Source organism: Arvicola amphibius, chromosome 3 (genome assembly GCF_903992535.2).
Source record: "Arvicola amphibius chromosome 3, mArvAmp1.2, whole genome shotgun sequence".
Classification (NCBI taxonomy): Eukaryota; Metazoa; Chordata; class Mammalia; order Rodentia; family Cricetidae; genus Arvicola; species Arvicola amphibius.
Window position 1 is genome coordinate 142,693,090 of NC_052049.1, and position 23,451 is coordinate 142,716,540.

At 41.0% G+C, this 23,451-nt stretch overlaps 1 protein-coding gene across 2 annotated transcripts in view; it reads left to right on the forward strand.

Moving 5' to 3' along the window:
- Wdr72 (WD repeat domain 72) overlaps positions 1-23,451 on the forward strand; it is a 152,426-nt gene that overhangs the window by 29,310 nt on the left and 99,665 nt on the right. For both annotated transcript variants that reach the window (XM_038321935.1, XM_038321936.1), the window contains exon 13: positions 11,417-11,619. In XM_038321935.1, the coding sequence (XP_038177863.1) occupies positions 11,417-11,619 (203 nt within the window). The remainder of the gene's footprint in view (positions 1-11,416; positions 11,620-23,451) is intronic.

Here is a 23,451-nt window from a genome sequence, read left to right on the forward strand (position 1 = left end):
ACGGCCAAAGGTACCACTCTGAGGATAATTGGCTCGGTTTCTTCCCAAGGTCACCATTGTCTGGCTAAAGTGGTAAAGTTACAGCACTTGGAATGCCTTGTCAGCAGGGCTATTGTTTAATGTCCACTGCGCACGTGGTAGAGGCGGGCTCAGAGTGTGCAGCATCCTGCCAGGAGCTGTGTCTCTATGTGTCATTTTCCCAAAGCTGCTTGGTTTTGTTGAGGCAGATTGCAGATGGAACCCCCTTAAGATGATTGCTTTTAGAAAGGAAAACGAGGATGCATTTGAGCGCAGGGCAAGGTTTTCCTTATGCCACCTTGTCTAAGATTGTTTTCCTTTATCATAATGATCACTGCGGTTATTATCCAATGTCTGTTTTTGCTGTGAAACCCTGTTTTGAATCTTCACTTTCTCCTCCTCGGTCCTCATCATTCCAACAACACTGTAATTTGGAGTTGTGTGTGTGATCACTAGTGCATGGGTAGGTGCACAGCTGGGAACATGAACTTTGAGATTTAGCAACTGAATGTTTATCAGACAAAATTTAATCTCTTAGGTAGGAGATAGAGCCCAGAGGGGGTAAGAACATTAGTGTGGAGAGTTAAATCATGCAGGTTTAAGTTTTGTTCTACCACTTTCTCTGTGTGTGAATATGTCAGTGTGTATGTGTGCGTGTGATTGTTTAGGGGTATGTGTGTGTATGAGAAAGAGAGTTTATTTACACATACGAAATTTAATTGAGCTATTACTTAACTCTGTCTTTCGGCTCTCTTGGCATAATACATTGGACTTATGACTGTGGTATTTGCAAGACATCTTTAGAACATTTTGTGTGCTCAGAAACAAACGTGAAAATCAATACGATGTCATTCTAATTATAAAAACGAATGCTGTCTGCTTTTCACCAGTTAACGCCTCCTTCTCTCCACCCCATACCCTTGTTGCATTCATTCAGCAGTTGCTGCCTTCCTGGATTTTGCTTTGTAGAGAAAGTTCAAGCTGTAATCACTCTCAGCAGTTCCCGTGGTCAGGCTGCACTTGTGGATAGAGTGCTGGCTGGGCGTGTTGTCACATACCCACATCTAATGGGCAGGGGGCACACGCGGCAGACTCTCAGGCAGCTGCTCTGTAGCTCCATCCTAGTGAAGCTGCTTCGACACATGTGTTACACGGACACTTGGTACCTTAGCAGGACTCCCGGCTGCAGTGCAGAGTGGAAAGAAGCCCAGAGGAGCCATCTGCCCTCCCCAGGCTTCCCCCTTTCCCTTACCCTTACTTTCCCAGCAGCCAGCTGCCACAGAAATGACTTGGAAAGCAAGACTCAGTGGGCTGTAATGACTGGGGCCGAGGGCAGGCACACGGTGGGGGTGCAGGTGGAGGTGCAGCTTCTCTGATTTGGCCACAAGATAAAAGACACTGGACTTAACTTCATTAGTCTGGGTGCATCGATAATATCCAGTATCTACCATTCACATGTGTTAAGGTTAGATGCGAGAGGTCTTTGATGTTTCTGGAATGAACCAAGTGAAAATTAGGACAGAGGTCAAGTCCTTGTCTTGGTGAGCAGAGGACTGAGCTGAGGGATTGTTGTTGGGTTTGACGTTCCATGTTGAAAATAATACTGGTTATTAATCTTTGCCTTGTCGATAAGGTCTGGGTATGGATCGTCCCACCCATTTTCCCCATTCTTTGCACAGGCCCAGTTCTGATATGTCATTCATGCTTAGAAGCCTTTAGACCTACTTCCACAACTGGCAGTATGAAATCACAAGTGCACTCACAGACCTACGATGCTAAGAATCATGGGTGGGGAGATGGTTTGGTAAGGTACTACCTGGGCAAATGTAACGAACTAAATTCAACAGCAGAGTTTATAACTGAAAACACAAGTGACCGAAATAAAAGGAAGTTAGAGGGGCATAGGTAGACCAGTGAAAGTGGGACCCCGAAAAGCCAGCTTCTTGTTCCCAAAGAGAACCATTCAAGGGAGGATTCATGGGAAGGCACAGGACCCATGGGGGAAGGGAGAGGACCCAGTGGGCACTCTAAATGCCCATGCCAACTTCCTTTTAGGCTCTCCCAGCCTGAGGCTCCTGCCCTCCAGAAGGGTAAAGCTGTTGCTTTCCCTTTCTCCATAGCTTGGGTCTTCTGTTTCCCCCAGTGTTCGGTTGTCTGTGCCACAGAAAGAACTTGGGGATCCCCTAGGCAGCCGCCATCACTCTATTACAGAAGACGGACAGTATGTAATACTCTGGTCAAATAACAAGAAAGCTGTCAATGGTTTTATCCAGTTCAGAGCCCATCAGCCATATAGGGAACTATATGGGCCTAAAGTATTTAGTATTTCTTTCTCCCACTTTTATCAACCATGTTCAGTGGTAAACTTGAATCATTTGAAAAGAAACTCGTACACTACCAGTTTAAAAGGAAATTAAATAATTTCAGGGGTATTGTAAATGTTTAAAAATTGATGGATTGGGGTCTTCATCATCCTTTGTGCGAGTTATTGGCGGATTTGCCAACTGATTACCTCACAGACAAGGCTTTTCTTCTAACCCCTTTTCTCTATCACCATCCATTCACCACATCCTTTAAACTCAGCACCAAGTATCCCCATCCCCTTGGCATGCTGCCTCTGCTACAGGATCATACAAATACCCTGCCACTCATCTTTTCTATCCCCCAGTTTCTTTCCTGGATTGATTTGAGAATTAAATAACACTCGGGTCTGAGAATATAGCTGTGTAACATGAGGGCCTGGGTGTTGGTGTTTCTGTCCTGTCCAGTTCCCACAGCCAGTAAGTCCCCCCAAAAAATCACACAGAGATCTATGTAAGTTATAAACTGATTGGCCCATTAGCTCAGGCTTTGTATTAGCTCTTGTAACTTATATTAACCCATTATTCTTATTTATGTTAGCCACATGGCTCAGTACTTTTCTCAGTGGGGCAGGTCACATCCTGCTTCTTTAGTGTCTGGGCAGGACTGCAGGAAGAGCTTCCTTCTTCCCAGAATACTCCTGTTCTCATTGCTCCACCTCTACTTCCTGTCTGGTTTTCCCCGCCTATACTTCTTGCCTGGCTACCAGCCAATCAGCGTTTATTTAAAGCATAATTGACAGAATACAGACAATTCTCCCGCACCATAGCTGTTGATAGAGAGGTTGCATAGCATGCACCAAACCCTGAGTTCCATCCTTAACACCACATGAATGGGGTCTGAGGATGCATGCCACTAGTCCCAGTGCTTGAGAGACGGAGGCAGAAATCTCCAAAGTTCAAGGTCATCCTCAGCTGCATAATAAGCTTGAAGCCAGCCTGGGCCACAGGAGACCTCTCTTCAAACAAATGGTAGATAGTGGTAAATTTAATGGTAATGAGAACTGAAGAGCAAAAGAATAAAAAGCAAACAAAAGCTATATTTTATGTCTTACATACAATTCCTCCAGAAAGAGAGTGTTATAAAATGAACATGTTAGTTGGGCACATGATTTTTAATCTGTAGTTGTTTATTGAATGTCTCTGTGGCTTGTTGTAATAAGAGTGTAAGACAGTAGATGGAATTACTTTCTGAAATTTTAAAAATGTAACTGAGATGCATGTTTTTTAAATCTGGATGCTTTTATGCATTTAATAATTTGTTTCCATAAGAAAATTAGTGGAAAAAAGAATCATAGATTCGAGTCCAGGTAGGTGTGCCATCAGGAGCCTGGACTGTATTGCTTTCCCACCGCAAATAACTTCAAACTTTGTAGCTTAAAATTTTTAGCTTAGTACCTCACAGTCCTGCAGAGTAGCAGTGCAGGTGAATGCCACTAGCTTCAAGGCTTTGACTCTCACAGGGCTAAAATAAAGGCATGACCTCTCTGCTTGCAACAGCTGCTGTCCAAGGGCTCAACTAGTAGTTCAATTAGGGGCTGGGTAGATATGTAGTTAGGAAAGTGAGCTTAGATTTCCAGTACATTTAAAAAGCCAGGCATGGTGCTATACACCTGCATGCCAGCGATACAAAAGCAGGGACAGGAGGAGATCCAGGGTTCAAATGACCGGCCAGTCTAGCCAGATCAACAAGCTCCAGCTTTAGTGAGAGACACTGTCTCCAATGGGAAGTTAGAGAAAGAAGCAAATGAAGAAGAGACTTGAATCTACCTCTGGATTCTGTCTGTAAACATACATATGCTGACACACATAAACACATACATGCTTGTGCACATAAACACATACAAAAAGAAAAATTATAGAGGTCAACTAATGAGAACTGGCCTAATTGAAGGGTCTCCCTCTGAGGTCAAGGAATTAGAAATTTAATGACCATTGGACTGCTATGACATCACAGTCGCATGGGACAAGACTGGAGAAGATGGAGGGGCACTGGGGATTATTTATAGGGTTCTGTGTATTTTCTTGGAGCTCAAGCCTAAGAGTCTTTAAAGACTCCAGGAGTGAGAGAAGCTATGGAATTAAAGGGAGAAAAGTTTAAAGAACATTTTTTTTGCATACCTGGGTATGGATATTGTGTTGACTTTAATAGGCAGATTCTAGTGACAGTATCCTGGGCCTCCATCCTTCCAAACAAACTCCACATTCCACTGACCCTGCATTCACTTATCATTTGCCCAAAGCAACGTACTGATTGCAGTTCAAACCCTCTTTCCTCTCTATTATATCCTCCCCCTCTGAATACAAATGAGACAAAACAGAAACACCAGGACCCTCCATAGACTTTGCCCTTCACTCAGCACCTTATCCGGGAGAGCACACTTCAATTCTGCCTTTTCCAATATGCTTCATCTTTCCAGGAAAAACTCTAGATCAACTCAGCAAGATAATGACCTAATTACCTGAACTGATGCCAGAAGAAAATAAATGATAGACTGGAATGTCTTCAGGGCCATTGTAGCCAATAAGTCAGCTAACCTTCAATAAGATGCACGAGGGATAAAAATCTAAGATGGTTATTTTAAAATTAAAAAAAAATATATACCTGGTATCAGAATGCAAGGCATACAGAGTGAGTGACATTCTCTGTTAGCTGGACATGGGATGATCTTCATGCTATGCATAAGATAGGTGACTGTCAATTTAAGCACACTTTTCTTACGGTAAAGCAAAACCTATCTTTTCTGTGCACATCCTCATGAATTAGTTTGCTTAATTCCAGAATGAAGCTGAACATTTTAATTTAGTCATAGGTAATGTTGCTAACACATGTTTAAAAAGAGGGATCATTTAATAAGAAAATAACAGGACCATTCTGGGTTGAAATTTACATAAAGATAGTATTTTATTTCTATTTTGGACACACGTCGGCAACTTGAAATCTATTTATCTCAACCCTTTTATTCTTTCACCCCTTCTAGGCCCCCTCGTTGCATTTTTCTGGAGGTCAGAATTAGATGTGGGGGTTGAGTGTGTCCCTCTGGTAAATACCAGGATTTCTGTGAAGGTGCTGGAGGCTGTGGCCAAGCAGGGCTCAGGTCACAGAGGTCAGAGACTTTTTAAAAATGTATTCTATACCCTTAAGGTAAAGAAGGTTGGTGGGAAGCCAGCCCTGAGTTTGTTAACATACTCAGGCATAGCGTGAAATGACTCAAGCCGCTGAGGATCTATTTTACGGATGGAATTATCCCATCCTGCGGATAGTTAGGAATGAAGAAAGTGCCTCTATGCCTGGTTTAATATTTTCAGAGCCATTCTTCTTCCCCAAGCTTCCATTTCTTTCTAGTTAGCTAAATCTAAATCCCGTGCCTCCAGGGCCTCCCCTTGGTCAAACTCACATCAGTCTCCTATTTTCCAGGGTAAGATGCAGTCACTGTGAAATGCTTTTATTAGGAAGAGCCGCTGGGTCAATCTCCATACACCCTTGCGAGCAAGTCTCTGAGTTTCATGTGCAACTGCAGATAAGTGAGAAATCGCCCAGCACAGCCAATGGTCAGCTTCCTCTACACAGAGGGATTTGATTACTTCTGGCAGCCGGTCTATTTGACTGAAATCTGATTGTATGAGTGTGGCTACCAACTCGGATCATGAAACTACTTTTTAAACCTATTCTATTTTCAGTACGGTCACTTTGAAATAGAACCGTTCCTAAGCACTGCCCCACAGCTTTTCAGATTGAGCCGAGGAGATCCGACTGGTGGAGACAAGGCCTCGCTCTATGACGCAATCTTTCACGTTTTTAATGCCAATCTCTGTTCATGCAAACATAGGCCTGTTAGTGATCACAACACCAGGTTTCTTTTTAGTACAGTCAGCTCATGTCTTATGTTTTAACAATGCTATGAGTACGATATTTAAACTGAATGCATCTTCTGGTTTATGAAGCGTGGTGGCTTACAAGTCTGAGCTTGTAAGTTTGGTGGCTCTGAGAATTTGTGTTCCTGTAACAAATTTATTTCTTCAGTGTTCTTTTTAGAAAGTCACTATTCTCTCAAATTTATTTATATAGGTGGATAATTTGATGCAATATATTTGTTGATAGTAGGTTATGAGACTAGAAAGCAAGTGTCAGTGATATTTCAGAATATATTTACTAGATGACTGGATGTTTTAAATTTGGTGGAAATTACCAGGGAAGCTGCTCCAACCACCTCCCTCTGCCCTATCAACATGGACTATTATCTAACTGGAAATGAAAGCTCAGATAAACTCTTTATCCTTAAGTTGCCTTAGTTCTGATGTTTGATTTCATCAATGCAAAGGTCATGGGTACACCATGTAGCCAGTGTTTGAGGACTGGAACACCCAGCAGCCTGGTGCTGAAGTGTTCTCTGTCCCAGTGATCTGGTCCTGCCCTCAGACTCAGAGGATAAGGAGTGGTGTACCAGCTGGACACAGGAGGCACCCGTGGTTGTAAAGGAAGCTCTGGCTTAAAAAAAAAAAAAAAACAAACAAACTGTTGATTAGGGCTGTTATCACCTGGCGTATTGAGTCAACAGTGAAAGCAGCACAGCTGAATGCAAACAGTATCTGAATGGGTGTAGGGGCTCCAAGAGGAGCCAAGGTCTTTGGATATCTTGGCTGATCCTTTGTTTTCTGCACACTGACTTTTTGGGAGAAAATACAGTACTGGATCCCTTACAAAACATCTTGCCCTTTCTTTGTGCTAAGACATTAATTGTCCTAAGTGCTCTTTTCTCATGGTTTTTCTCTTGTATACCACAGACTGAGGATATTGTGCCCCAAATTCTTAGGAGCAAAAGTCTTTCACGTTTCTATATCATTTGAACATCCTTAATCTGAAAATCCAAAATCTAATACCTTTTAATGCCATGAGTTACAGAGAACAGTTTAAGTTGAAACAAAATTATGTCAAAAAGTCATAATGATAAAATATAAAGTAGCAATGTGTGATGTTTACTGGAAAATATCTTAAAAGCATTTATATGAAGAAGTTTTGAGTTGTTTCTTTGGCACAAAATTTATCTCTGTATTTAAGGATGCTCTGTGACTCACTGTGTAGCCCAGGTTAGCCTCAATTCTTTACAGCACATAGGTTTCGTGATATTTTTCACACACCTACTTGCAAAGAAGAGATGGTAGCAAATTGCATGACTTCACTCACGGGCAGCTCTGCACATTTCCTGTTGTGTCCAGACTGATTCAGGGAAGAGTGTATCCTTCACATTCTGCGTGGAATGGAATGGAAAATAGTCTGGGTTATCATTGGATTTACATGGAAAAGCAGAAGTTCTCTTGCAGTTGGGATTGAATTAAGCGATTTGTAACCTTGAGTTTCTGACGTTAGGCAGCCAAGGCAGCACTTAGGGATGTTGCAGCTGTTGTAGATCATCGTCCTCCCTGGGAAGCAGTGCCTGTCTTCTGGAGGTTGGCTTTGTCTTCCTGAGAGTACCTAGCATGATCAGGGTTGTGGGCCGCTGTTCGGATCCCTTCACAGAAGGAGGGGTTTGGGAGGCGGGGCTGTTGGACCAGCAACTGAATTTCTATCCATACTTCGCAGGCAGTTGTACACAACTCAGGTCTGACTGCTTCCAGCCTTGAGTCTAGGTTAGGCATTAGAGTATAGAGGCCTGGGGAAGTTAACTGAGGAGGCGGGGAAGCCATCCTCCATGCTGGGTGCAGATCTTCAAGTGCATCCGCCAAAGCCATCCACACTTAGCTCCTTTCCCATAACCCCCAATATGCTCTGTCTATAGACCCAATAAACTCGCTGGTGTCCCAACGGGAACTTTGGGGGAATGATACTTTGGTTTCAGTCACTGGGGAGGATGCAGCAGATAGATTTGTTTACACTTCCCAGGGGAGGAATTCACACAGGAACACACCTATAGTCTTCCTTGTGGTTATTCTCTTTTATCTAGACACCTGCAGCAATATAAAAAATGTGCTTGAGTGATGTAAATTCCATGGATTCTGCTGGGAAGTGATTTAAAAGGGCTTATTAATCAGGAGAAAGATGAATGATAATTTGATAAAAAATTTTACAATTAAGAATTAGCTCCTAAGTAAAGATTTATTATCAGCAAAACCAAATACCAAGTGTTTTATTTGGTTGGGAGATATTTACTTAGGGGTAGAATAGAATATTTGTATTTTATATACTACAGTAAATTAGTCTTCAATGTCTCTTGCTCCTGTGATGCCATGAGACTTTGAGTTTGAGCCATTCTTGCTTAGTATATGTTGCAAACAGGTCACATTGGGTGGTACAGTAGATGAAACAGATTAGATAGCTGGGCAAAAGCAGGAGACGACAGCCATACACTTAAGTGGGTAAGCTGTGGTTATGTCTGGACCATTCAAGAGATGGCTGTACTTAGTTTAGGACGAAATACATGAATGTGAAAAATAGACAGTGTAAGGCACAAATCTATGTGATGAAAGCCCAATAAATTATTTCTCTAGGATTATCAAAAGCTAATCATGGTAGCACATATCCGTTTTCTCAACCACTTGAGAGACTGAGTCCAGGAGTACAAAGCTAGATCCAGATAACCTAGAGAGATTTAAAAATTTTTGAAAATATTTTCCAAATATCACATTGTGTAGCCACAGAAGACTCAAGAGCAGATTATCCACGTTGATATCAAGTTTAAAGGGAGGTTTCTCAGAAAGACAACGAATCCTATGGTTGTAAATTCTTGAATGCAGTCATTTTCCGGGAAGATGAGCTGAAGTCATTGATCTGATAAACTTTTCTTACTGTCATTCTTGAGGAAAAAGGTTTTCTTGATGTTGCTGCCGGCATCCTTTGTTGACAGTATCTCAATAGCCATGGAAGAAGAGAGGTTGGAGAGTTATATTGAGAAGTTGATATTCAGGATGTTTTCTTACAAATTTAAAATGATTACAATGGGAAACATTGTCAAGAGTTCCTGGGGCTAAAATTCTGCCTGTTGCTGTAACAGAATGATGGCCAGTACCGTTTTAAAGTGCTGAACACCAGCTAATGGTGATGAAGTGGGCAGGGGAGGACGGGGAAGCCCGAGACAGGCGGAGCAGTTATCACACAGTTTTCACATCCAGCTTCTTCTCAGGATCTATAATTTTTACTACCACTTCAATGTATTTGATCTTGTCTTAATATTATCAGTGAGATAATATTTATTATCTTTAACACATACTACAACTTTTCCTTATTGGTGGGAAAGACATAATATGAAATTAAATCTATATTGTGGTATTAATTATTCAATTTCTTATCATTTTTATTCAGTTGAGTATGCATTATACATAAGATTAATCATACAAATGAACTCATAAAGGATAGAAAGCAGACATCAAGATTAATTTACTCAATGGATGCGTGATATTGCATTTGCAAAACCAGTTGACTATTTGTCAATTGTTTTCTGATGCCTCCTTTTTTATGTGCATGTGTATACATGTGTGTGGCATATGTCTACCTCTGCATGGGTTTAGAAACCAAAGATGGTGTCAGCTGTCTTCCTCTATTCCTCTGCATGTTTCTTTGAGGAAGGGTCTCCCCATGAACCTGGAGCTCATGGGTTTTGGTTAGGCTGGCTGGCAGCCAACAACCGATTCTTCTGTCTCTGCCTCCCATAGTTCTATGGTTATAGGGACTTTTGGGTGCTGGGTTCTAAACTGAGGTCCCTATAGTTGGGCAGTACCTTGCTACTAAGCTCTCCAGTCTTCTGATCATTGTGTGTATGTGTGTGTGTGTGTGTGTGTCTGTGTGTGTCTGTGTATTATAATGAGTCTATGTGTATTATATGCATATGTGTATTTTCTTGGTACGGGCACACTTTTATGTGCATATGTTTGAAGGTCAAATGATAATGTCTCATGTCTTCTCTGCTTATTTTATGCTTTATTTATTGAGCCAGGGTCTCTCATTGGACCCAGAGCTCACCACTTGGGCTAAACTGGGCAAGGAACTCCCTGTGTTGTTTCCTGCATGCTGGGATTACAGGTGCACTACCTTGCCTACCAGGCATTTACCTGAGTAGTAAGGATCAGAACTCTAGTCCTTATACTTGTTTGGTAAGCATAAGGCAACACTTCAGGTCAACTCTGGTAAATTTTATACTTGCTCTTTTATTTAAAGATTTATTTTTATTATTTACATGTATGTGTATATTGTATATATGTATATATACATACGGCATATGAATGTATTCCACATGAGTGAAGTGCCCACAGGTGTCAGAAGAAGACATTGCATCCCTTGGAGCTGGAGTTACAGGTATTTTTGAGCCACCATATGGCTCAGAACCCAGACAGTCTTCTTTCTACAAGAGCAGCCAGTGCTCTTAACTGATGAGCCATCTCTCCAGCCCTATACTTTTGTTCTTTTTATCTTTAAATTAGAGTTGTCAGCACGACTCCTGCAGCTGGAAGGATGTCAGAGGGCAGAGGAGATTAATTCCAGTTCTAATAACATAAGAAATAAAAAAAGAAAGGCTCTGACGGTAACAAACTCCAGCAATAAAAACAACAGCACAAGCTGGGGAGCTCTGAGTGAGGGCAGATGCACCCTAAGCTTCAGTGTCTTTAACACCCCTAATTGTGTAAGTAAGTTACACATTTCCAGCTGAAACATTGCAAACCTGGGAATCCCGAGCGCTCCAGAGTCTCTGTTGCTTGTGAGCTGGGACACTAGGAGACAGCACAAAAATATTCCATAATTGTTCCTTATTGCTTATTTTCATACTGGATAGTAAGATGGGTTTTAGACATGGAGACCCTTGGACTGTTTGTTCCAGTGGATAAAAAGACTCTTGGGGCGGGGTACACTTTCAAGTCCACTGCTTCATAGTTGATGACAAAATTTAAACTATCTAGACAAATTCCCAGACTGGCTCTTTCTGTTGTGAGAAGGCATGAATGACAGCTTAAAGAATCAAGGTCCTTCTATGAAAACATCATTTGAGGTCTCTTTATTCTACTCTGGTAGGTATTTTACTTTGTTTTGCATCTTGAATTTTGTTTTCTAGGCACTTTGGAAAGGCATGAAACAGGAGAAAGAGCAAGGATTATTCTTAACCGTGGTGACGACGTGCCGCTTGTCAGAGCTGAGCCTACACTGTCAGTGGCCTCAGAGACACACAAGCACAAAGGTGCAGAGCAGAGGTCCTCCAGTTCCCACCAGTCTGGGCTGGTGCCCTGCCCTGGTCTGCAGCTGGAATCTTCATGTAAGGTGAGTCCACATCTCCAGTGTTCCACAAGCACATAGCAACCAGGGTAAGATGCAACATGGCCCTAACCTGTTGGCATAAAAGCAGGGAAGCAGGTGATGGAATTGGTGCAGTAATGTTGGGTGGAACAAGATGGGGAATTTTAAATACAAAGTGAATGACATCCTTGCAATGACATTTGTGACAATATAGTTTCCAACGTATCAGAAATTAAGTTACTGTCCCATCAACTCAAATTATAAGTGTTTTTCAATGGTGGCTATTATATTCTGAAGTTTGGATCCATTTTTAATTCTTTAGTTGAATACATTTAGTATCTTTTACTCTGACTTGCTGCTTGTTATTAAACTAACTTTAATATTTTTCTCTCTAGACATGTGATAGTGATTTAATCTAGTTTCTTTAAAATATTATTTTCCATGCTATCTTGTTAGCATCTTTACCTGTGCCATTTGTATGGATGCACCTAGTGTTTTTTCCATGTAAATACCTTCTCCATAACATTACCTAATACATTTCTGAAATTTTAAGGGCTACTATAAAGCCTATGTTTTATTGCTCTTTTGCTGCTATAAATTATTTTTATTAATTAATACTTCATATATAAATTTTCAGTAACATATTTGAACCTAAAGGATTTTAGAAAACCAAAAGAAGGGGCTAGAGAGATGGCTGTATGGCACTTGCTGCTCTTCTAGGGGATCCAAGTTTAGATCTCACCAGCCATATGGGCCTCACAGCTGTGTGTAACTACAGCTTCAGGGCTATGATATTTCTGTCTTTTTTGGGTGTCTGCTCTCACATGTGTATAGAGCCATGTTGCAAACTCATACACTCTTACACATAATTGAAAATAATTGAAATAAAATAAATAAGATCAAAATTAGCTATATAAACATGTGAGAAGGGAGGTTTCTAAATTAGGATTTGCATATTCTTCCCATTTCCTGGTATTTTATTGCTTTTAATGAAGACTTAGCTTTGATCCCATTTTTATCTTGTGTGCACATTTGTATTAGAAAAAAAAAGATGTCTTGTCATTCATCAAAGCAATGGAAGCCAAGCCACACATCTGAACTTCCACACCACCTTCTAGGTTTAGGGACCTGATGTGAATCCTATCAGAGACTAGCACTATTGTGAGATCTCAGACGCCGACCGAACACCTAACAATACAGGTGTCACTTGAAGGGTGTTTGCACAATGAACAGTGAGCAAGTAACAGTGCTGGAATCACACTGGCGGATTGTCCAGCCTCAAAGTTGGGTGACTGCACATCACAGATCTTGATGCAGAGCCCAGTGGTCCTCATTATGCCAGCATTAGGGGATTGGTCCACTGAGTTCTGAAAGTCAGACACTGTCAGGCCACCATCTCCCCAGGTCATGATTAAACTAGAGTGAAAATCTGAATACTGCATTTCTCTGTTTACTATTTCATCAGACAACCTGCTTCAGTTTGTACTCTCCTTCTTCGGATTCTTAAAAAACAAGCCGCAGCTTGTTTTCTGTACTTTTTCATTATTTTGAGGTCGTCAAAATCTGCACTTTGTATTTATTTATTAATTTTGGCCTATATGCATGGACGTTGTGTACAGGCTGTGCCTATGGAGTCCAGAAGAGGGCATCAGATTCCCTGGAACTGGAGTTACAGAGAGTTGTGAGGCACCATATGGGTACCGGGAACTGAACTCAGATCCTCTGAAAGAGCAGCCACTGCTCTTAACCACTGAGCCATCTTTCCAGCCCTAGTTCTTAGCATTCCTAACATGAAAACAGGCTGTTTGTAAGGATACTTACATAGGTGTGACAAAATTGTTTTGAAACCTGTACACAATTGGATCAACGGGTTCAGTTACGGAACCTAGCTGTGCTTTCCCACGCCAGTGCAGCCTCCTGGCCGTCTGTCGTAGTAGAGCGGTCACGTGCTGGAGAGGGCCTTGTGGGGTGAACCTGAGTAGGTGCTAGATCTCTGGGTCTGAGAGTGTCATAAAGAAACGCACCAGTTTGTACAATAAGTGTACAAATAGTGGAGTAGGGATTCTTCTAGAATGGCAGACAAGAGCTAAGTGTCTGTTGATCTGTGTGTTTCAGAGTTGGAGGTGTAAGGTCTGTAGGGAAAAAAATCATATTCACTAGGTTTTTCTGCATGGATTCCAAAAGGTAAACTGCCTGCTGTTTTTTTTCCCACCGCTCTGAGCTATCCTTTATGTAGTGGTAGCAGTGTATACACATTTCGTTTTCTCTATATAATTTTGTATCTTTCTTGACTTCAAGAAGTAATAAAATGCCCTGGTCTTGTCTTCCTTCTTTTAGACTGATTTCCACTCTATTTTCTAGTTGTTGCCCTTTACCTGAGCAGGCTACAATTTTCAGCCTGTGTTCTTTGTAGTGGAGAAGTAAAGGAGACAGGGAGTCACCTCTGTCCTTCTCCATGCTCCTGTTGCCACTAGCTTCGATGTGGCTGTGGATGTTTGTATTTGTGCTTTTCTGCTCCACTTCCAGTTATGTACGAGATGCCCTCACTGTCCTCCATTCGTGTATTAGTTTAGGATTTTCTTAGAGCCAGTGTGCTGAGATTGTCTTATTTTTATTATTTATTTCTTATTTATTTATTTGTTTGTTCGTTAATTTGTTTGTTTTGCTTTTTCAAGACAGGGTTTCTCTGTGTAGCCCCAGCTGTTCTAGACATAGACCAGGCTGGCCTCGAACTCAGAGATCCGCCTGCCTCTGCCTCCCTAGTGCTGGGATTAAAGGCGTGTACTACCACTTGCCTGCTGAGATTGTTTCATTTTAAAGTATGAGATTTCAAAGGTAAACTGGTGTGTTATTAATCTATGTTTCTGTGCATGTGATATGTATGTGAGAGTGTGGGCATACATGTCCTGGTGCCCATGTGGAGGTCAGAGAGCAGCTTCAGGTGTTGGTCCTTGCCACCCATATTGCTTGCCACGAGGTCGTTTTGTTGTTTACTGTCATGGATGCCACCCAGGGTGGATGGATGTCTTGCGAGCTTCTGGGATTCTCCCCCTTTCCTCTCACCATAGGGGCACTGTGACTACCAATGTATGATAGTATGCTCAGCTTTTCTCTGAATTCTGGGGAGTCAAACTTAGCTTTTTATATTTGTGAGAGAAGAGCTCTCTCCACTGAGTCTCCTTCCCAGCCCATAGGTGATTTGCTCTTAATATAGTGAATGCTTCATGAGTTTCATAAGAAAATAATTTTCAAAGAGTGTGTGAATCACATACATTCTGTAGGTGAGGAAAATGGGGGACAAGAAGCCTATGCACTTTAGAGCATCCAAGATGGCTTTGTGTTTGTGCCCGGGTCGGTGTTAGGGAGGCACAGGCAGACTTCTGGACAGCAGTGGACTAGACAATTTAAACAGAAAGAAAGCATTTAGGACTAAAAGTTGGTCAAATTTGGATGTTTCTAGAAAGTTCTGTTCAGTTTTTCTTCATGCATTTGGAGAGTGCATATAAATGGAGGCCAGATTATGAAGAGAACAGACAATGGCGTAAAAATCATTTTTAAAATATATGCACTTTGAATTTCTGGAGGAGTTGAATCTCTGCTGCTCTACAAAGAAAGATCTTTTGGACCAGAGGAGGAGAGTCAGGGTCTTAAAGGATTTATGGGATACAATACTGTGTGTTGACTTTCCTTAGATTGGGCAGAGGATAAAGCAGGATAGAATCTACTTAAATAGCAGTGGGAGAAATTTAGCTTTGAGGTAGGGATTTAACAACTGGGCTAAAATCATTGCTACATGACAGGGATCTTTGCTGCTACACTGTATTTAAAGAGAAAAGTCCCAGTTTGCTCATTGGTTAGTTGGTTCATTTTCATTGTGTGTGTGTGTGTGTGTGTGTGTGTGTCTGTCTGTCTGTCTGTCTGTCTGTATGTATGTATATAGGTATGCCTTCATTTTTTTACTGTGCTTCTTATCTACAAGATGGGTAAAGGGATAACCAGGATCATTTTAATTGTCACGACTTGTGCATTCACAGTATCTATCTGAAAAGAACTCTGCTGAACCGAGCAGAACTTGTCTCCCTTACCAGCTCCCTGTTTGCTTGCTAGCTTAGAGCTGTCATGTCTAATGTGGTGACATTAAAATGAATGCAGGGCAGCACTAGTTGGTGTTTGAAATAATACCGGGACAAAATTTTAAACACATACATTTTGAATATTTGAGATTAAATAAAAATTATTGAAACCAACTTTACTGACTTTCTATTTGTGCTGTTTTAAAATGACTGGTGGGCGATTTAAAACCGTAAGTGTGATCTACATTTTATTTATTGAAGGCAATCTTATTTAATGAAGACTCACATGAAAAGGGCTCTGTGACTCCTTCAGTACAATCAGGGAGTGACTGCTTTAGGGTCACAGCTCGGATCATTGCCTACTCAGCTCTGCTGTTGAGCACTGGGGTAACCGTGGGGGATCCAGGGAGACTTTACCTTACAGCAACAGGCAGTGGCCCCAATGTAATCTGCTGGCTGTTGTTTGCTGATCTACGGTCTAGAACTTCTCTTTGTCGTGGAACGTGTAGAAGTATCAATAGGACCTGGATAAAGGATCTGTGACTCCTTTTTTATCCACGTCTGAAATTTTAATTAAGTCATTTATCTTAATTTCATATCTTTTTGTATATGTTTGTATACATGTGTATACATGATGGAGTGTAAATTGGAATAGTTTATGCCAATACATTAAATTCTATTATTGTATAGAGACTAGTACTTGTATGTGCTGGGGAGCACTATTCTTTCTAAAACAAACAAACTAACAGATAAAAACAACCACAAAACTCCCTGCAAATTAAGATTTCTGGGTGCAATCAAGTGTGTGTGTATGTGTGTGTGTATGTGTGTGTGTGTGCATGCGCATGTGCACACACACACATACACAGATGAGCCCAGGTGCCATGGAGGCCAGAGCTGGGTATAGGATCGTGGAGCTAGAGTCACAGGTGGTTGTGAAGCACCTCATATGGTATGGGTTCTGGGGACTTCTGAAAGAGCAGAATGTGTACCACGAAGTATACCAATGAGACAAGACTCCAAACCAAAATCTCCTTTTGCTTTTTGATTTTTGTTTTCTGTTTTGTTTCATGACACACAAAATAACCAATACAGGACAAAATAATGACACGTGAAAATCTCACCTGTAAATTCACATTAAACTATTAATTAAAGCTCACCGAGATAGTATTACATGTAGTTTAACATCATTTCATTTAAATATCCAGTTATCAATACTGCATTGCATTAGAAAAGAGTGGGTGGTATTTGTTTAAAGATACTTGAGTTATTTGAGAATAAAGGGCTGGAGAGATGGCTCAGTGGTTTAGAGTGCTTGCTGATCTTTCAGAGGACCTCAGTGTGGTTCCCAGCACCCATGCCAGACAGCTCACAACTGCCTGCAACTCAAGCTCCCAGCATCCCTGGCCTCTCTGGCATCCTCAGGTACGTGCATACACATGTATACATAGTCACAAATACTCTATGTGTATACATATACTAAAATCTAAAAAGATAAATTCCCCATGTAGAATAATTCTTTCCACCTCTTTGATGGGCAGGGAGTTTGGGTGGTATCCCTTTTGATAGGTGATCAAAGTATAAATAACCTGGAAATTTTTGCATAATGTTACAAGAAAATTTATTTTCATTAAATGTTGAAAACACTCAGCTCTATAAGTTTAGTGTTAAAATTTTTGTTTTAAGTATTTAACTTTACTTAATTTGTATTTAGAACACAGTGACTGGATGATAGCCCTGCCCACCTCAGGCAGTATAGGAAAACCTCTGGTAGTGGCAATGTGGGCATGGCAGTTTGCTTTTTGAATGTTATATGCAGCAAGGGGTATTTTTGACAGAAGGTAGCCATTTCTCAGAGGTTCTGTAAGGTGAATAAAAGTTTCCTTAATGGATAATGCTTACAAAAATAACTTCTATATGAAAAAATCCTATCTTTAATTTAGTAAGATGAATTTAGACTTTATTATTTTTATTCAGAAAGTTGCGTCAATCACGAGAAAAACTAGTACAGGCGATCATAGCTTTGTTTCAAAACTACCTCAGGAGGTCCAGTCCCCACAGAAAGAATAAGCATGGTGAAGTAACTCCAGCTGCCGGCCTCCTGCACAGGAGCCACCCTGAATTTCCTCAGAGGCCTTCAAAGCCTCGCTCAAATCTAAACATTCGTGAGCCATGTAAATCAGAGTTACAAAAGGAAAAAGCGCCTATTTCATGGTGTACGGCTGGCCAGAGCCCAGCTTTGTGCTGCACGTGCCGGGGGAGGGGGGCTGCCAGCCCCAGAAGGGCACCGCTCCTCCCCCTGTGACAAACGCAGTTAACACCAGATCCATATTAATGTTGTCAAGTTCCCTTGATGTATTTAAACAGATTTTAATTGTTTGCAGCATTCCGAGGCCCGGGATAGATAGCCTCATAGGTCTTCAAAAAAAGCTTGCTTAATGTGTGAGCGTAAAACCTCTCATCAAAATGAAACTTTGATACTGGCCTCAGTCACTGCCGCGGGTTACTCAGCCTGCCAGCAATTTGTGTGGCAAAGTGCCATTTGAATAGCGTATTGTTGGGGGACTTACGGTCCACTTGACAAGGGCTCTTTCTCTAAATAGTACAATTTGACTCCAGCTGTTAGAGATTGCCTTTGACAGCAGCCACACAGAACGGGAGACTCACTGCTGAAAAAAAAAAAAAATCAATATCAGCTTCTTGCTTCTAGGAAGCTGTTCTTTTCTCTTCCGTGGACCTATCAACGGCTATTGAGGGTGGAGAAGTGGAAGCTTAAATATTGTTTTAAATGCAATCCACTTTGAGTTTCCAGTTAAGACTTGCCACAGACAGCACCAAAGTAGAGTTTAAGGATATGATTTCCACGTCCTGGTTCCTTCCTGTTGAGTCACAGTTCTCGGGCAGTTGAGCCTGGAGTCTCTGTCCTCTGTAGAAAAGAATTAGTGGAAAAGCAGATGGAATTCAGGGTGACGTTCCGACTCAGACCAATGATCTCTCGATATTTACATATCTTCTACCTTCCCTCTGTTCTCTCTGTGTGTAGATTTTATTTTTATGTCTTAAAATATGGATGGCAGAATCTTTTGTGGCTGTTGACAGCATTATGTTCCCAAAGCAGCCTTGCAGGTTTGGGGACTAGGTTTAGGGACTTTTCTAGTACTTTTTTTTTTTTAATCGTACAAGGTTGCTATGATACCTAACTGGCAGTAATAGCTGTTGAATATTTAATTCCAATAACTCCACACTAGGATTCCTCTCCTTCTCTCCCTCTTTGATTGGGTCTCTCTATTATTTCCTTTTTGATCGGGTATCTCTCTTATTACCAGAAGTTATGTTTAACATACAGCAGAGAAAATAAAATTGCATCTGCGAGATGAGAGAAAAAAAATGTCTTAAGGTAAAATCTTGAACCATAAAACATTTCAAGTTATGAAAACCTTTAGCTGACTATTGATCTCCCAGGATTGCAGATATAATTTGTTTAAATTATTTCTTTCTTTGACTGTATGTGATTTTGGATTTTTATCGGTATTTCCCTGAGATGTCGTAAGTCTTCATCTAAAGCGTGTTGAGTGGAGTCTGGAAGCGCTGTCATTTTTAACCTAGAAAATGCCAGTGTGATGCGTCCTTTCTCAAATGCCTTTTCACCGGGGTCGGTTGAAACAGCTGTGGTCTTGTTACCGGCCAACTCTGCACTTACTGAATCTTTGGCTGCAATAGCAACTGAAAATTCATAAAGCTGACGGTTCAATTGTGAACGAAGACCTTTAAGGGAGACTCAAGGTCAACGTTATTGTTTTTATAATTGCTGATAGCCAATCGTGATTTCTCCCAGAGAAGGGCTTTGCTCAGCTTTGATTTCTGCAAGTGTTATCTCTTTTGTTAATTCTCTTGGAAGATTTTTCGATGAATAAATGTCTATACTAGCTCTGAGTGCTCCCTGCAGCCTGGCTCTACTTCAGGACCTTCCCCACACAGTATCCTATCAGTCCTGTTGGTAATGTGAAGCTCTGGGATTTTTAAAATACACTGTAACTAAATTCTCTCTAGAGTTACCAGCTAACTTGTGTGTGCATGTGTTGCGGGGAGGAAGATCAATTCAGAAATACCAAGAAGAGTTAAGTGAATCAGGCATCTCATGTTGTGTTCATCTTAATTGAGAAACATTGTTAGTGAGATTTACTACATATGTCTTAAAACTTGCTTTTACTGACATGAATAACTTGATAGTATTTTAGAGCGCATGCATGCTATGGTCATGCTGCTGTGTCATGACAGCTCAGGAACATTTCCTTCACTAATTTCTTAGTTTCTTTTTTTTTTATTTTCGTTTCTAAATTGTTTTCTCTTAAAAACAAAACCAAATAAACCAAACAAAAGAACAGCAACAACCTCCCCCTTCACACACACACCAAGAAAAAAAACCCATGGCTTTCCAAGTTTTATCTGCTATTCAGCTTTATGGAGAACCGATATCTGATAAAGTAGAAATCCTTCAATACCACCTCCCCCTGCGCCGCCACCCCCCAGGTCAGATCTGTCCCATTTAAGCAACTTGTTTCTGGCGGCGAAGTTTCTTGAAATCATTATCTTTGTAATGATACACATTAGCGTATACTTCATAATGATGCATACTAGTGCATATAGCAAGAGTGAGGTAAAATCATCTTTGTAATGATGTGAAATAATTCTCTGTGTAATGATAGCACACTAGTCTTCAGTGTGCTAATAAAAAAAGAAACATACAAAAAGGGGTATTTTATTTATTACTGGCATACTAAATGCTAGCTTCAAGAATAAGAAGTAACATTTATAGAAATTCGGATGTTGGGTTAACCCAAAGGATTTAGAAGGAAAGGAAAGGAGAATGAGATCTCTTTTATTGAAAGCTGGCCTTGTCCCTTGTTGACTGAGCACGCCCTCCGAGCCCATTTAGGGAAACAGAACAGAGCAGAGCTGGCATCAGTGACATATGCCGATGCTGTCTCTAGGAGCGGAAAATGCAAACATGTTACAGGAAGCAGTTCTCCGGACAAAAGCATTTATTCTTGTGGAATATTTCCTCTGAACTATTAAAACAAAATGTATTAAGCCCTTCGCTTTGTTTATTGATGTGGAGTCCGACTGTGTTTCATCAGGAAACTGCCAGTATTCCCAACTGAGTGTTCAGGACGGAGTGTTCACAGTGGCATCCTGGAAGTGCCTTCAGTTCTCTGAAGTGACAGCTCGAGGCTAGGTGACCATCTTCATCCTAAATGTAAACAGCCCAAAGAACCTTTCCCTCCAGCTATCATTGTTCCTCATGGATATTAAATGCTCCCAGGATGCCACATGGACAGCAGGGACTTTCTTTTCCTGTACATAATTTTATACACAAACAGGTCTGAACACTGTATGGTTTTTGTTGATGGTGGTGGGTCTCCCTCCCCTTTGTCTTAGACGTGCTTTTTCTGAAGTCCTTCCCAAAGCTTATGAAACACAAAACCCTGTTCACCCTCAATTCTTTTCTTACCTACCTCCTTAGAGGTCTCTGGTCACTATACAAAACTCGACCCTTTCCACTTCATGTTTGGTAGCAAATATTTTGTTTTCCTTTTTTCTAGCTCCTCCACTGAGCTCTGTTTTGCAGCCCCACAGTCTGGCATTGAGCATGTGGCTATGTCTGGAATACAGAGAGAAGAGCACAAGCCCTGACTTCCAATGAGGTCGTCCAGAGATTTAAATGAGATTATTACTCCATGGGTAATACAAGTGCCCAAATTTAATGCTCATCTGAATCTAGATTACACACTAAATTTTTGTATCATGGGTTTGTCAGCTAATCATTTTTAATCAAAGACCAAAGCATGGTTAATAAAAGCTCAGAGAGAGAAACTGAGATTCATCCTGGAGATCTGAAAAGCATAACAGCCAGCCAAGGCTCTTACCTTGACCTTAGTCAGAAATGGTGATCCTGCCTCCAGGAACCTCAGAATGAGACTGTGTGTGAGAGCTGTCTCCTCCTGTCTTATAATCCTCTCTAGGGCTGGGATTAAAGGCATGCATTGCCTGGCTTCTATGGCAAACTAGTGTGGCTACTGGGATAAAAGGTGTGTGCTATCATTAGCTGGTCTGTAAGACTGATCAGTGGCTGTCTGTTTTGCTTTTTAGATCTTAGGCAAGCTTTATTTATTAAAATACAATTGAAATGCCACTACAAAAGACCTACTTTTTCTTCAACCTACTCACCTACAGTTAAGTAAAGTTTATGGATGAGTTTTTTAAAATGTCTTTAAGGCCCCATGGCATGTTTTACTTTTTTGTGCCTTTAATTTTTGTATAAACTAAAGATTATCTTAAATACCCCTTAGAACATATATAGCCTTAATTTCTGGCATGTTAAAGAATGGGATTGCCATATAGTAGCAGAAATATCAAGTCTTCCATGTATTTAGGATAATTTCAATCATTACCATTTGTTTTGTTTATATAATCTACCTTTCTGTTTCTAAGATAGCAGTTAGGACCAGAGACAAAACATGATGAATAGCTATAGTGAGCGCTCAGTTAGTGTACAGCCCTTCCCATTAGCTGGGCACTGGCCCTAGCGCTGGATACATTAGGTGTTGGCCTCATATTCTCCATCTTTTAATTCTGGGACTAGATTTTTGTGTTTTAAAACATTGCATTACTCCAGATTATCATTAATCTATTTGTAACCAGAGTTTTCCTTTTAGACAGGGTCTCACTAAGTAGTGCTGGCTACCCTGAAACTCATGACATAGACCAGGATGGCTTTGAACTTACTGCTCTCCTCTTGCTTCTGCCTCCCTAATCCTATGATCAGAGGTATACACCCCATGCCAGCTTTGTAAAACACAATAATTAAAATCCACCTATCCTTCTCTAATGAGTAAATTAGAAAGGACTGGGGCACTGAGTTTATATATGTCTCTAAAAGGACCATAATAGATGGGTAACACCATGAAGTATAATAGGAGCAAGTGCCTTCATCTGCTGGCTTAATAAACTTAATAAGCTTATTCAGTAATGGTAATGAAATCTAGGCTATTTGGCACACAGAGAACCAATGTCTCACTTTAGGTGAGACACAAATTGCAGTTTTCTTAGACAAAAGGTGACACGGTTAAAATGGCTTTGTTCACCAGTGAAGTTTCTGGCATCCCCTCCATTTACCTGTCTGTCAATCTCAGGCTCATTTCTCCTAGACACAGAGTTATCTAAAATAATCACTCAGACATAGCCCGAGGATTATATTGTATATCATGCGTCGTCTTCTTCCCTGGGATAATTACTTTTCAAACCCACCCCTTAATATAAAACCCCCAAAGCTATCGGCCATCTAATCAACAGGTTTGCAATAACGCTTAGGAATGGATGTATGATAAATATGAAAGAGGTTTATTTAGGCTTCATTTCCCAAATGCGGGAACTCAAGTAAGCCTGGAAGCCTCAAGCAGCAGCTTCTTGATTTTGGTAGTTGATTTGGAGACTGCTGTATGGCCCTTTCATCAGAGGACAGGAGGGAGAGCTGATGATACTCCGGTGCATACAGCTTTAAAGGCTTGCAGGTTTCTCTTTGGGTTGGATAAGTTCAGAGTCTCAGGAGACTGTAGGTCTTGAAGGATTTCTTCTTCTTCATTGACTCTTAATACCTGAGTGAGATAGGGATGATGGGGCTGCTCAGCAGTTTTCAATAGGCTAATGTTCTTCCACAGGCTGGCACTGTCGACTCCAGGCCTTACACGCCTCTTCCTAACGGAGGCCATATACTTCAGATGTC